Source organism: Octopus sinensis, linkage group LG5 (genome assembly GCF_006345805.1).
Source record: "Octopus sinensis linkage group LG5, ASM634580v1, whole genome shotgun sequence".
NCBI lineage: Eukaryota > Metazoa > Mollusca > Cephalopoda > Octopoda > Octopodidae > Octopus > Octopus sinensis.
The window spans coordinates 83,477,480-83,492,315 of record NC_043001.1 but is presented as its reverse complement, the minus strand read 5'-3'; the positions used below and the strand labels follow the sequence as shown (position 1 = coordinate 83,492,315).

The window sequence follows — 14,836 nt, the reverse complement described above, 5'->3', positions numbered from 1 at the left end:
TGTTATGTATACAATAAATAAGGCGGTGTTACAGGAAAATAGTTGACGGTCTCAATACAATAAAGTTTCTACAGTTATATTTTTCCAGACTACCTCGGGCTTTTAATTTTAAGAAAACTTTTTATTTCATTTCAATAATTACAATTAAAAAGAAAGAAATGAGTAAATACACACACACACACACAATACACACGGAAGTGTTAACGCGTATTTTAATTGTTAAGGCAGCGTGCTGGCAGAGTCGTTAACACGCCGGACAAAATGCTTAGCGCATTTCGTCCGTCTTTACGCTCTGAGTTCAAATTCCGCCGAGATCGACTTTGCCTTTTCATCCTTTCGGGGTCGATTAAATTAGAACCAGTTGAACATTGGAATCGATGCAAACTTACACCCTTCCTCGAAATCGCTAGCCTTCCGCCAAAATTTGAAGCCAGTTCGGATTCAATTGTAATTAGGCAACCAGAAACGTAGGTCCAATGGCTAGTATAAATTAAGGCTCATCAAGGCCAAGAAAAGTCTTAATTACGCACGCATTCAGTGAGAAAATACAAAAAAAAAAAAAAATAATAATAAAGAAAAAGAACAGAACATTCTAAGGTATAACGATTGAATTTCATCTTCAGTAAACATTTTTTTTTCTACTTTACTGAGTCTGGATGAAGAGACGGTACTCATGGCTATGCAGAACCTCCGAGATTGGCAATACTGACGTTATTAATGTTCCGTTGAAACTGTTGCTGTCAACCCCAGCAGGTAAGATAGGGGCAGTGAGAGAATTTCAGGGAATCGGTGTTCCGAGGAAGAAAAAATGGACACAATGGATTGTTTCTTATTTCTTACTTCTTATTTCTTTACTACCCACAAAGGGCTAAACACAGAGAGGACAAACGGATTAAGTCGATTACATCGACCCCAGTGCGTAACTGGTACTTATTTAATCGACCTCGAAAGGATGAAAGGCAAAGTTGACCTCGGCGGAATTTGAACTCAGAACGTAGCGGGAGACGAAATACCGCTGAGCATTTCGTCCGGCGTGCTAACGATTCTGCCAGCTCGCCGCCTTTGGACACAATGGATTGTTCTGAGTATGAATGATGAGGTGAGTTCATCAAGAGAGATAAAGAAGAAGTGAGGCGAGTGGGTAGGGAATGTTTAAGTGGAGTTGGTACGAAACCAGCCAGCTCTGAGAAGCAGAGGCGATTATAGTAGTAAAAGAAGGTAAAGAGAGAAGGCAGCGCGGTTATGGGGCAGAGGCTGGATCACGTGTGGTCTTTGGTTAGCTGGGAGATGGATTATTTTGTCTGGCCGTGTGCTGCTCCCATATAAAACTAATCGTGATATTCAGATTTTAGAAACAGCAAGTAGCAACAATATTTTTGACACTGAAAAGAAGAGCCAAATTTTGGGATGTGGTCATAGCTATGTTCAGGACGTACTTTCACGAAGAGATATAACTGATGATAGCGAGGCCCAGTATTTAGAGCGACAGTGAGGGCATTCGATGAATGAGGTTTTCTTGAAAGGGTAGTACTCGAGTTTTCGGGGGTGGGGGTTCTGTTAAAAGAGATCGGCATTGCTTTATTAGAGAATACTTTCAAAGTTTTTGTTCATGGAGTCTGAAAAAGTTTGGTATGTGGTGTCTAGGTTGTGTGTGGATGATGTATGGCCGGCAAAGTTTAAGGATGAATGAAAGATCACACACACACACACACACACACACACACACGAACGCACATACATACACACATATATACGTACGAACGTACGTACATACATACATACATACATACATACATACATACATACATACATACATACATACATACGTTGTTGATGTTGAATTGCCAATGAAGCCTTGGATATAGGTTAGAAACCGGCTCTTTCTCTATTGGCAACAAATCTTGAAATAGAATTAAATAATGACATACATGATGGACTTTCTTGTCGTTAGACGATGTATGACGCACGAAGGCTCTGTAGTTTCTTGCAGAACAGCTACGCAGACGGTTTGTTTATAGTGATCAAATGTTTCTGTACACATAAGCTCACTCTCTCCATCAAATTGACCTTACCTGTACAGATGTCCAATGTGTCACGTGTCAGATGACAAAATGATTGCAGAGCAACGTGAAATGAAGTGTTTTGCTTAAGAACACAACGCAGCGCTTGGTCTGGGAATCGAAACCACAATCTCACAATCGTGAGTGTAAGCCATGCACACATACATACACATACATACATACATACATACATACATACATACATACATACATACATACATACATACATACATACATACATACATACATACATACATACATGAGCGTGTAGATATGCCCAACCTTCTGGCTGAAGATCGGAGGTCTCAGACACAACCATAATTTCTTGCCATGCCATACGGTCTCATGTTGTTGCTGCCGTGCACTCCACCAGAGTTTTCCTCTTTCAGTTCTTGGTATCGTCTCTCGTTCTTCATCTCTGCGAATTGGGAGCTTGTTTCCCGTCCACCTACACACGGCGATGCGAGTTCAGAGGTCCTAAGCTCTGATAACGTGGCTAAAATATTGAAGTGACCATCGTCACCAACTTTCGTTGCCCGCCCGTCTTCTCCAAGACAGAGACGTTCATTGTACTGTCCAGTCTGTCCAACAGATCTGCAACGCTCTTTTATCACATTATGTCGAATAACCTTAGTCGTGTGGCGTCAACCACTTTTAGGGCCCGTGCTTCATACCCTCACAAAGCTATTAACCAATATGTATGTATGTATGTATGTATGTATGTATGTATGTATGTATGTATGTATGTATGTATGTATGTGTGTGTGTGTGTGTGTATGTATGTACGTACATACGTATGTATGTATGTATGTATGTATGTATGTATGTATGTATGTATGTATGTATGTATGTATGTATGTATATATGTATTTATGTATGTATGTATTATGTATGTATGTATGTATGTAAGTTCTCTTCTTATTTTATCTATTTGAAATGTTTCTCTGAGGGAGAAGCTGGCTTCTAACAAAGATACAAAGCTTCGTTGTTGGAATGTAGATGACAAAATATAAATTCGCGTTTTGACTTGAAAAAAGTTTTGCAAATTCTATCTATCTATCTATCTATCTAACTATCTGTCTGTCTGCCTGCCTGCCTGTCTGTCTGTCTGTCTGTCTGACTGACTGTCTGTCTGTCTATCTTATCTATCTATCTATCTATCTATCTATCTATCTATCTATCTATCTATCTATCTATCTATCTATCTATCTATCTATCTATCGCGCTAGCTAGCTATATAGATAGAAAGAAAAAAATTGAGAAAGAAGGAGGGAATAAAAAAAAAAGCCTCAAGAGAGGCAAGCAGGTTAAATGAATCTAGAGAGTGAGCTCCCCTTACAGTGCTAAGTCCTTCTTCAAGATGGCGACATCAATCTTCGCATGTCCCTTTTACTTTGGCTTGGTCACCTTCTTCGCTTTGGCCACGGTTCTTTTAAAGTGGCTGCACTCTGTCCAACCTAAGCCTTACATGGATGAGATATTCCACATACCCCAAGCACAGCACTATTGTGATGGCAACTTCTCGCATGTACGATCATTATTATCTCTTTCCCGTTAAAACTTCTCTCTTTGTATTCGTCTTGCATACACTTGCATTTTCCCACAATTTAATATTTGTTTATGTATATGTCTGTCTTCTTCTTACTTGTGGATGTGGTGATTTTTATGTGTGTATGTATGTATGTGTGTGTGTGTATACGTGTGTGTGTGTGTAATATGAGGTGTACGTATGCGATTTTGTGTGAATCATGTTTGTATGGTGTATACATATGTGCCTTTGTATAGATGTATCGGTGTATGTGTTTATATAAACATTCACACGTGTATACGTACTTACATACATACAACCATATGTAAATGTATATAATGAGAGAGATTCGCATACACACACAACCACATACATGTATATTTATATTGTACACATACACGTGCGTGCGTGTTACTGCACTTTTATATAACAGTTCAAATAGTTATTGATTGAACACAACAGTCGTGGTATTGTTATTCATGCTACTGTTACTACTGTACTATACCAGAATAGGAAATCGAATTTTCCAATATTCTTCTGGTGTTCTTGTTTGAACTCTTTGGTACTAGTAGCAGCAGTAGTGACAGTGTGTTTATAGCTATAAATATACAAGCCTACGCTTGCATATATATGTATACAGACTCTTTCATATATCTAGATACAAATACATGGAAGCGTACATGTGTGTGTAATCCTATTTGTTTTAATGTAAAGTTATTTATAAAAATGTTAAATATTTTAAATGAAATAGAAATATCGCTCAATACTGTTTTGGCAGCGTACTATAATTAATTATAAATATCGCAATCTAAAGGTTGATTGTGACTTTAATGTTTCCGTTTTTTTTTCTTTTTTTTTTACGATCAGAAAATGAAAGTTGAATTATTAACACTAATCGGCAAGGTTGACGTGTCAAAGAGGCGCCCAAACCTTCCTCCTACCTCAAATTTTTTTTAGCTTCCTATATTTTGAACAACGGAAATTACGGTTTATCACCTCATTACTTCAGCTGTTTAAATTTATAATTTTTCTCCCACCCCTCAAATCTTTTGTTCTAAACATTTTTTTTTCGTTTTTTTTTTCATTTTAGAATTTTTAAATAATTTCTTTTTTAAATACGTATTAAAAAACAAACAAAAAAAAAAACAATCTCCTTTCAGTCACTACACAACGGCCATGCTGGGGCATTGCCTTGAAGGGTTTTTAGTCCAACATGTCAACACTAGGACTTATGTTTTAAAATCTGGTGCTTATTCTATCGGTCTCTTGTGGACCGCTAATTTACGGTGGTGAACAAAGACACACGCACATACACACACATACACTCACTCACTCACTCACATACACTCTTCCATTGTTTATGGATACTAAAAAATATACACAATAGCGATTTTCCGGAAGCTTTGTTTCCAAAGCCTCTCTGGATTAATGATTTTTCCGAACCTTGGTTAATACATTCTAAATTTCACAAATATTAAATTTCCTTAAATAATTAAATGCTATACCAGTACTTGTACATTAGTATAAATGATACAAGTTTATTAATAGGTGTGAAGGCACATGGCCACATGGCTCAGTGGTTAGAGCATCAGGCTCTAATGAGGTAGTGAGTTCGATTCCTGATCCAGGCTGTGTTGTGTTCTTTATTTCATGTTGCTCCAGTTCACTCAGTTGAAGAAATGAGTTGCGAAGTCACTGGTGCCAAGCTGTATCGACCTTTGCCTTTCCCTTGGATGACATCGGTGGTGTGGAGAGGGGAGGCTGGTATGCATGGGCGACTGCTGGTCTTCCATAAACAACTTTGCCTGGACTTGTAACTTGGAGTGGAGCGTTCTAGGTGCAATCCATAGTCATTCATGACCAAAGGGGGTCTTTACTGTAAATTTCCTGCTTGTAAATTAGTGCAGATTCTAAGAGGTTCCTGACTCTCAGTGCCTGGAAATGTGTTTTACATGTATAAATATGTAATCTTTTAGATTCCTTTTATTTGCTTTTGAATTCACATTTCTGTGTCTATTTCATATTGTTTTTTTTTAACCCGAGGTCAACCACTTCAAAAAAACATTTGAGTCATGTCCATCCTGTCTTTTTTGTTTTCTGTTTTTTTTTTCCTGAAATCGTGTAGCTTGGACTGAATCATCCATTGTGTCCTTATAATAATGTATTAGGGTGTGATCTGAGGGAAATTTGGCTACTATTTCTAAGAAGTTGAACAGCCACTTAGGTGTAATAAATAGGTTATACTTTCTACAATGCACAAAATATTTTAACAATTTTTTTTGTCCAGTTCCTATTAATATTTGATTATTAAAATATAATGAGATTTTTTTTAAACATCAAATGGCCTTGGGGGTCCATCCAAATAAAATAGGAATCAAAAGGGCCCACAGGTAAAAAATGGTTGAGAACCACTGACCAAGAGGTTCCCATTGGTTCTGATGACAGTTTGCAGCTGCACTGTGGTTTTTATTAGTGTGTAGCTCCAAGGTCAGTAGACTGGCAGAACCATTAGAGCATCCAAAATATATGCTTTGCAGTAATTCTTCCCATGTTTTACATTCTGAGTTCAAATCCCTTTAAGGGCAACGTTGCCTTTCATCCTTTCAGAGGTGATAGAAAAAAAAAAGTATCAGTCAAATTCTAGTAGGGTGGGGTGATGGTATTGAATATCTCATTATCAGTTAATGTTGATTTTCCATGCTAGCCTAGGTTGGATGGTTTGTCAGGATCTATCGATTGTAGAATTGTGTCAGACTTCAGTGTGTCTCTTGGCATGGTTTCGACACCTGGATGTCCTTTCTCATGCCAGTCACTTTACTGTGTGTACTGGATTTTTTTTTGTGACACTAGCACTAGTGAAATGGTCAGGTAAGTTGCAAGACAAGGAGAAAAAAATAAAATAAACCGATGCTGGCGGGACAAACACACACACACACATATACATATATACAATGGGCTACTTTCAGTTTCCGTCTACCAAATCCACTCACAAGGCTTTTGGTTGACCCGAGGCTATAGTAGAAGATACTTGCCCAAGGTGCCATGCAGTGGGACTGAACCCTGATAAAAGATTTCATAAACTTCATTTTCATTGGTTGAAATGATAAAAGATTTCTTAAGTTGCACTAATTTGTCTAATCAGACCTACTGTTAATCAATACACACTAACAATATGTATTTTATGACATATTTTAAAATTAGAAAATAATATTTTTTATATAAAATTCAGTTAGGTCTGCACTAATCATTGTTGTGCAAAAACATATGGTCCATCCCATTTTTTAGCTATTGGTGCAAAGATATCAAGGACCTATGTGCAACTCTATGGCTATTGTCATTGCATTAAGCATTTATTGGTGTTATGACATTAAGTAGGTGAGATATAAGTATCCTGTCTACATCTATTGTTGTTGTAGTGTAGCGCTAGATCAGCTCTGATTCACCATATTTTTGATCAAAGACATTCTAACCATTTTCAAGTAGTTTATTTCAGGCTACACTATCTAATGTCCTTCTTCATTTTTATAAATCATAGTGAAATTTGAGAATGATTTTATTTGCTGTAATTTCTAGCAGGTTGATTTCCTTTATCGTGTTATGTTTTAGTAAATCATTATGTATTGAATGTTTTGATTAGTGTCTGTCATTATGTGTCATATTTGTCATGTTTACTATAACTACATGTGTCAGATTAAAACTTATTAACCATTATTTCACTTACGGTTCCCACACTTTTATATCTACCATGCTGCAGCCTCTAAATCATGTCTCAGTACAGAAGCAGGTTGAATAGGTCACTTGATGGCCAATAAGAGATTTAACCATACAGTATTCAAACAGGCCACTTTCAACCCAAAATATTCTACTTGTTTGATGTTCAAACTAGCCAGAGCTGGCCTGTCACACCTACTCAACAATGTTATTCTGAAAATAAACAATCGTGGCAGTGTAGTAAGAACTTTGCTTCCCAGCTACATAGTTCAGTCCCACTGCACGGCACCTTGGGCAAGTGTCTTCTACTACAGCCTTGTAGATTTGGTAGATAGAAACTAAAAGAAGCCCAATATATATATATATATATTATCATCATCATTTAACGTCCACTTTCTATGCTGCCATGGGTTTGACGGTTTGAGTAGGGTTGGCAAGCAAGCCAGGTGCAACAAGTCTGATTTGGCTTGATTTCTACAACTGGATGACCCTCATAATGCTACACAATGAAATAAATCTGGACTGTCAATATGGTAACCTCTATGTGGTTGCTTGACTCACTAGAAATATCAGCCCGTTCTCTCTCATTACACTACCGTATAACAGTGTTGTTATACATATTTCCAAAACGACAGAATGCTCATGGCCGGAATGCTTGACCAGGGTTGTCCTGGGGCTAAATTGAATGATAGTCCTCCACTATTTTTGCTTGTTGCAAAATCAGCGACTGTGTGTTCGCTTGAAATATATATATTTATTGCGTGCAGAAGCGAGCTGTTATTATCTCTAGCAGATGAGGTGTCCAGTACTGAGGAGTGGCAGAAATAACCCGAAACTAGAATTGGTCTACTGGTCTTGTTGCTAGGAGATGGTAGGGGTTCGCTCCCCTGCTCACAATTTTATCGGATGCAGCTGTGCATCGTTAACCTGCTAGAGATGTCCTCTTGGGGTTTAAAAATCGCAGTAGAGTCCGCTCGAACGGACAGCCATGTACTCCAGTTTGGCCATAGCTTGGAAATTGGGATCAGTATAAGACTGAAATCCAGTAAGAAGAATAATTTTAGTCACCAATGCTACTTTCACACTATATTGAACCGGAAGTAATTGTTTTTGACTTAAGCACAAGGACAACTTTTAAGGAGTTAGCTGAAACCATCGACCCCAGTACTTAACTGAATCTTATTGTTTTATTACTCCCGAAAAGATGGAAAGGCGAAGTTGACATCGCCAGGACTTGAACTAATGAATTTAGGATATAACGAGCCGGAGGAAATATCATAAGACATTTTTTTTTACGGGTGCACATAAAGTTGCATGAAATTATCACTTATACTTTTAAAAAATAAGCGGAAAGTAAGGGAGACAACTTACAATAGGAATTATACAAAGTATTCTCCCTTGATAGCCCCCCCTTTTTTTCTCTGCACTTTAGAAGACGCAAAGCAGCATTTTAGTTAACAGCGTTAAGTGAATTATAGCTGAGGTTTAGTTTCACCTCTTTACGTTCTGAGGTCAAATCCTGTTCAATCCAACTTTGCTTTATACTTTTAGAGGGCAATGCGTCGGTTAAATAAAACTATATCCATCGTACCTTTCACTTGTTCCAGTCATTGGACTGCAGCCATGCTAGAGCTCTGCCTCGAAGGGTTTAGTCGAACAAATTTGACCCCAGTACTTACATTTTCGGTCTCTTTTGCCGAAACACTAAGCTACGGGATGTAAAGAAACCAACACTGGTTGCCATGCGGTGGTGGTGGACAAAAAACATGCACACACATATATGACGGGTTTCTTTCAGTTTCCATCTACTAAATCCATTAACAAGGCTTTGATTAAACTGGGTCTGTCGTAGAAGACACTTGCCCAAGTTGCTACGCAGTGGGACTGAATCAAGGAGTGGGTGGTTGGGAAGAAAGCTTTTTACGACACCACCATGCCTGTATTCTTTTATTCTTTTACTTGTTTCAGTCATTTTGACTGTGGCTATGGTGGAGCACTGCCTTTAGTCGAACAAATCGACCTCAGGACTTACTCTTCTTTAAGCCTAGTACTCATTCTATCAATCTCTTTTGCTGAACCACTAAGTTGCGGGACACAAGCACACCAACATCGGTTGTCAAACGATGTTGGATAGGGACAAACACACACACACACACATACACACATACGGGCTTCTTTTAGTCTTCCATCTACCAAATCCACTCACAAGGCTTTGCTCGGCCCGAGGCTATAGTAGAAGACACTTGCCCAAGGTACCACAGTGTGACTGAACTCGGAACAATGTGGTTGGTAAGCAAGCTACTTACCACACAACCACTCCTGCACCTATGTATGAATATATTTCTTAACATACTATATGATTTGTCACCTGTATTTTGTCGAAACATGCTAACAATAACTCCATTCTTCGATTGTTATCTTATACTCCACAACCAAAGTTAACCTGGATTTCCAGATCCTTTCTCACTTACAATACATGCATTTATGTATGTGTGTGTGTGTGTGTGTGTGTGTGTGTATTGGGTCATCCCATAAATAATGCTGGTTTTTTTATACCTCTTTTATTTTCCAAAATTAAGATAAACAAAATTCTTTTTTAATCAAAAATTTACTCTCCTCCATTTTCTACAATGCTCTTCCATCTATCTGGTAGACTTGCAAGGTCCCTCTTCCTAAATTCACTTGTCCTTGATGAAAAATACTCCTCCAGTACTGTTCTGACCTCGTCTACAGAATCCATATTTTTTCTGTCCAAATGATTTTAAAAACTGCCGAATAAATGATAATCAGATGGGGCAATGTCCAGCGAATACAGTGGGTGGGGCATCATTCAAACTGCTTCAACCTTTGGAATGTCATCCTCACTGTATATGACTATCATCCTGATGGAAGAACATCTTTTGTCTTGAAAATAATGATGGTCATTTTTCTTCTAGTATTGACTTAAGCTGCTCAAGCAGATCTCCTTTGGTATTATTTGGTCTGGGTTTAAAAGTTCAAAGTGGACTAAACCTTTCATATCCCACACAACATAACAACACCTTATGAGGGTGAAGACCTTCTTTAGCCTGGGGTGCTGGTATTTCTCCTTTCCCTATCCATTGTCTTTGGCACTTGAGATTTTTATAGAGAACCCACTTCTTGTCACCAATCACTATTTGGTCTCAAAAAGGTTCAGTTGTGAGACATGACAGCAAAGAAGAGCACACATTCATTCTCTGTGTGCGATTAGACTCAAAAAGTTTGTGAGGAACACATTGACCCAATTTACTGACATTTCCAATGGCATGTAGGTCTTGATGAATTGTTGAATGACCAAATCCAAGCTTTTCTGCTTGTACTCAACAGTTACGTTGGGATTTTGTTCCACCAGGGTTTGCACTACAGATCTTTCAGGATGAGGCTTGTCTTCTAGGCTGTAGTTTCCAGCTTGGAATTTCTGGAACCACCGTTGACACTGACTTACACTTATTATCTGATCCCCATATACTGCATTAATATTCCTTGCATTTTCTATTGTTGCCTTTATTGAACTCATAAAGCAAAATATGGCCAAATATGCTCCTTTGTCACTTCCATTATAGCTTTGAAAAAATAATTGTTAAAATCGAACTGCAAACTTCAAAACTTGCACTAATAATAAGGCCAAGGTAAAATTGCTACTTGCTTTTATAGCAAGTTGATGCAGGTAGTTTATGCCATCCCCTCGGACTTTTAAAAAACCGCATTTTTTATGGGATGACCCAATATATATATCCCTTCCGGTCATTTCAATATATGACCGCATGTGTATCGTTGGCGATTTTCTTTCTCTGTCTTCTCTTCCTTGGACCTTTCCTTTTTCTATGTTTCTGACGAAGAGCTCCTCTCGAAACGTTAAATCCTACTTCTTTCTTTCCTTTCCTGAGTGTCCAATAACACTATACTTGTTTCACGTCCTCACGTTGTTGTGTTTTCTCTTTGTTCATGTTTGGATTAACTATATCTATATCTATATATATATATATATATATATATACATACTGGGGTCGATGTAATTGATTAATCCCCTCCCCCAAATTTCAGGCCTCGTGCCTATAGCAGAAAAGATTGTTGTTGTTGTTGTTGTTGTTGTTGTTGTTGTTGTTGTTCTTCTTCTTCTTCTTCTTCTTCTTCTTCTTCTTCTATTAAGGTGGTGAGCTCGCAGAATTGTTAAAAAGCTGGGTGAAATGCTTAATGGTATTTTGCCCATCACTATGTTCTGAGTTCAAATTCTGACGAGGTCAACTTTGCCTTTCATCCTTTCAGGGGTTGATAAATTAAGTACCAGTGAAATACTGCGGTCGATATAATCGACTAGTTCCCTCCCCCAAAATTTCAGGCCTTGTGCCTTTAGTAGAAAAGATTATTATTATTATTATTCTTGTTAGTATTTCATCTAGTTTGTTTTTGTCATTGTGATTTTTACTCTTATAACTTACGTTTTTGTTTTTCTTTTGTCTTTTGCAGTGGGATCCAATGATAACGACCCTACCTGGTCTCTACCTCTCATCAAGTCTTCCCCTCTCCATACCAGGTCGACTGCTGTTCAACAAGGGGGACATGTTCTGTACCCCTTACATACTACGATGTACTAACCTCTTTTTCTCTACAGGAAATGTGGCCCTTATCTTTCTGCTGCTTAACAGGATGCACCCAGTAAGTACTGCATTCATACATGCACATAATCACGCACACACACCCTCACAGACACACCTACATGTGTCTGTGTCCACCATGCAGGCAGGCCTACAGTCTTCCTCAACAGGATGTCATTCTTGCTGGATTACCCACTTACAGCTTAGTGGACTTGAGCAATGTGAAATGAAATGTTTTTGCTTGAGAATTTACTGGGAATTCAAACTACTATCTGCACTTATAGACACATGTACAGGGATTCATGTGTGCACATATAAGAGTGTATAAAGATTTATACACAGAGAGAAGACCCTTGGCAGGACTTCTTACATGTTAAAAAGGGTAGTTAAACCCAAACCACAAAAAAAAAAAAATTCTTAAGGCCCACTGTTAATGGCACTAGAGTGAACAAAATAAAAAATAAATTTTTTATTTAGCATGTAAGAGGTCCTGTCAAGGGTATTCTCTCTGTGTATCAATCTTTATACATGCCTATATATAAAAATATTTATCTAAACACAGACTCATTTATGTTATGTATATATCATCATCATCATCATTTAACGTCTGTTATCCTTTGGCGTTATGTTGTGTTTGAGAAGAAGACCCATCAAGTCGAGCAAAATTGCAGTTGTGGCAGATACCGGTGTCATGCACCCATGCTGGTGGCATGTAAAAGCATTTTCCGTGGCCTGGATGCCCTTTCTACATATATGTATTTGAATTTTTCTTGTTATATATCACATTTAAATACAGAATCCTAAGTTATTGAAGCACATGGTCCTCACTCTAGACGAGATAGATGGGACCTTTGGAATAGTGCAGTGACGTCTAGTGTGGGGGCTGATATAGCTCTTGATACCAAAGTTTGGTGCTAGCACCTCCATGATCTTCCATATATCACTGCATACCAGGGAGTAAAGTTGTAGCTCTTTCAGTCTTTTTCAGTAGCTCAGTAGTTCCATTGATGTGATCTTGATATAGTGCCGCTGAATTGCCTCAAGTTCTACTATTAATTTGACACTGTTGAGTGACCACAGTCGAGGTCAGTGGCCCATATATGTTTAACATTTCTCGTGGTACCAGTGCCGGTGGCATACAAGAAAACCATCCGAACGTGGCCGTAGCCAGTACCGCATCGACTGGCCTCCGTGCTGTGGGCACGTAACAAACACCATCCGATCGTGGCCGTTCGCCAGCCTCATCTGGCACCTGTGTCGGTGGCACATAAAAACACCATCCGAGCGTGGCCGTCTGCCAGCCTCGTCTGGCACATAAAATCACCCACTACACTCTCGGAGTGGTTGGCGTTAGGAAGGGCATCCAGCTGTAGAAACTCTGCCAGATCTGACTGGCCTGGTGCAGCCTTCGGGCTCCTCAGATCCCAGTTGAACCGTCCAACCCATGCTAGCATGGAAAGCGGACGTTAAATGATGATGATGATGATGATGATGATGATCTCTTTTGTTATTTTGCAGAAAATGAGTTCCAGTTACACATTTTTGGTGGCATCGACATTGGGCAGCTTCCCAATGCTCTATTTCTTCACGTTTCTCTACTACACTGATGCTGGTTCGACTTTCTTCACACTTCTCATGTACCTCCTTCATCTCCATCACCAAACTATACCTGCTGCCCTCATCGGTGTCATAGCTATCCTCTTCCGCCAGACGAACATCATCTGGGTTGTGTTTATGGTCGGTGTCTCTGCCCAGCACACTCTCCTTCAGTGGATGGCTGTGCAAAAGAAGAACTTGAAAACTCAGCGGAAACACGACTGGTTGCTGCTACATACTTTCTTCAATTTATTCTCTGTGAATCTTCAGCGGAATCCATGGGTTATTGTAGAGCTTGTGCTCTCCATCCTGATGAAAACTTGGTGTTATATAATTGTTACTCTTCTTTTCCTTCTGTTTGTCTACATCAACAACGGCATTGTTGTTGGTGACAGAAGTCACCATGAAGTCACATTCAACTTCCCTCAAATTTATTACTTTCTGTCGACTGTCTTATTTTTTGCGAGCCCACATTTGATATCATTTCAAAAAATCTACAACTGGCTCTCACAATCTATTCAGAAACCCATCAGCTTCATCACTTTCTCTGTCATATCTGCATTGTTAATCGCTAAATTTACATACGTACACGAGTACCTCCTAGCTGACAATCGGCACTATACATTCTATGTATGGTCCAAAATCTTTAAAAGACATTACCTAGTACGATTCTTACTAATTCCCATTTATTGGTACACTATATGCCAAGTTTACTTAGACTTAAAAAAGAAAAATATCTTTTGGAAAATAGCTTTTGCTATTTGCATCACTGTCTCTTTGGTTCCACAGAAACTCTTGGAGTTTCGCTATTTCATAATTCCTTATTTATTGCTTCGGTTAAACATGCCGCTGCCCACACCCCTGAGTAAGATGCTGTTGGAATTTACCGTCAGCACTTTTGTAAATGCAATCACTATTTATCTATTTGTCTACAAGACATTCACATGGCCTGGAGTAAAAGATGCACAACGTTTCATGTGGTAGATACTGATGTATTTAAAACTTGAATAAAACAAATACTGTCTGCTCCATATATATATATATATATATATATATATATATATATATATATATATATATATATATATATATTGTATATATATATAAAATCTTATTTACACATTTTTAATGATTTGTTTAAATGTTTGTTGTTTTTTTTATTATATAATGAATTACAAAATAAAATTTTTATTTTGTAATTCACTCTTTCCATTCATTTTCATGTCCGTTTTACTGTGGTAGCATGAGTTAGATGAATGTTTTGATCAGGCATTGTTTTCCAGCCTGATGCTGTTCATGTTGCTAACACTCACTGAAAATGTAAA

At 38.3% G+C, this 14,836-nt stretch overlaps 1 protein-coding gene across 1 annotated transcript; it reads left to right on the top strand.

The window, feature by feature from the left end:
- The first annotated feature begins 3,401 nt into the window (after window positions 1-3,401).
- LOC115211841 (putative Dol-P-Glc:Glc(2)Man(9)GlcNAc(2)-PP-Dol alpha-1,2-glucosyltransferase) lies at window positions 3,402-14,563 on the top strand. The gene is made up of 3 exons (XM_029780558.2): window positions 3,402-3,588; window positions 11,788-11,976; window positions 13,434-14,563. The coding sequence occupies exons 1-3, from the start codon at window positions 3,421-3,423 to the stop codon at window positions 14,493-14,495; spliced, it is 1,419 nt and encodes a 472-aa protein (XP_029636418.1). The 5' UTR covers window positions 3,402-3,420; the 3' UTR covers window positions 14,496-14,563.
- Window positions 14,564-14,836: the final 273 nt, after the last annotated feature.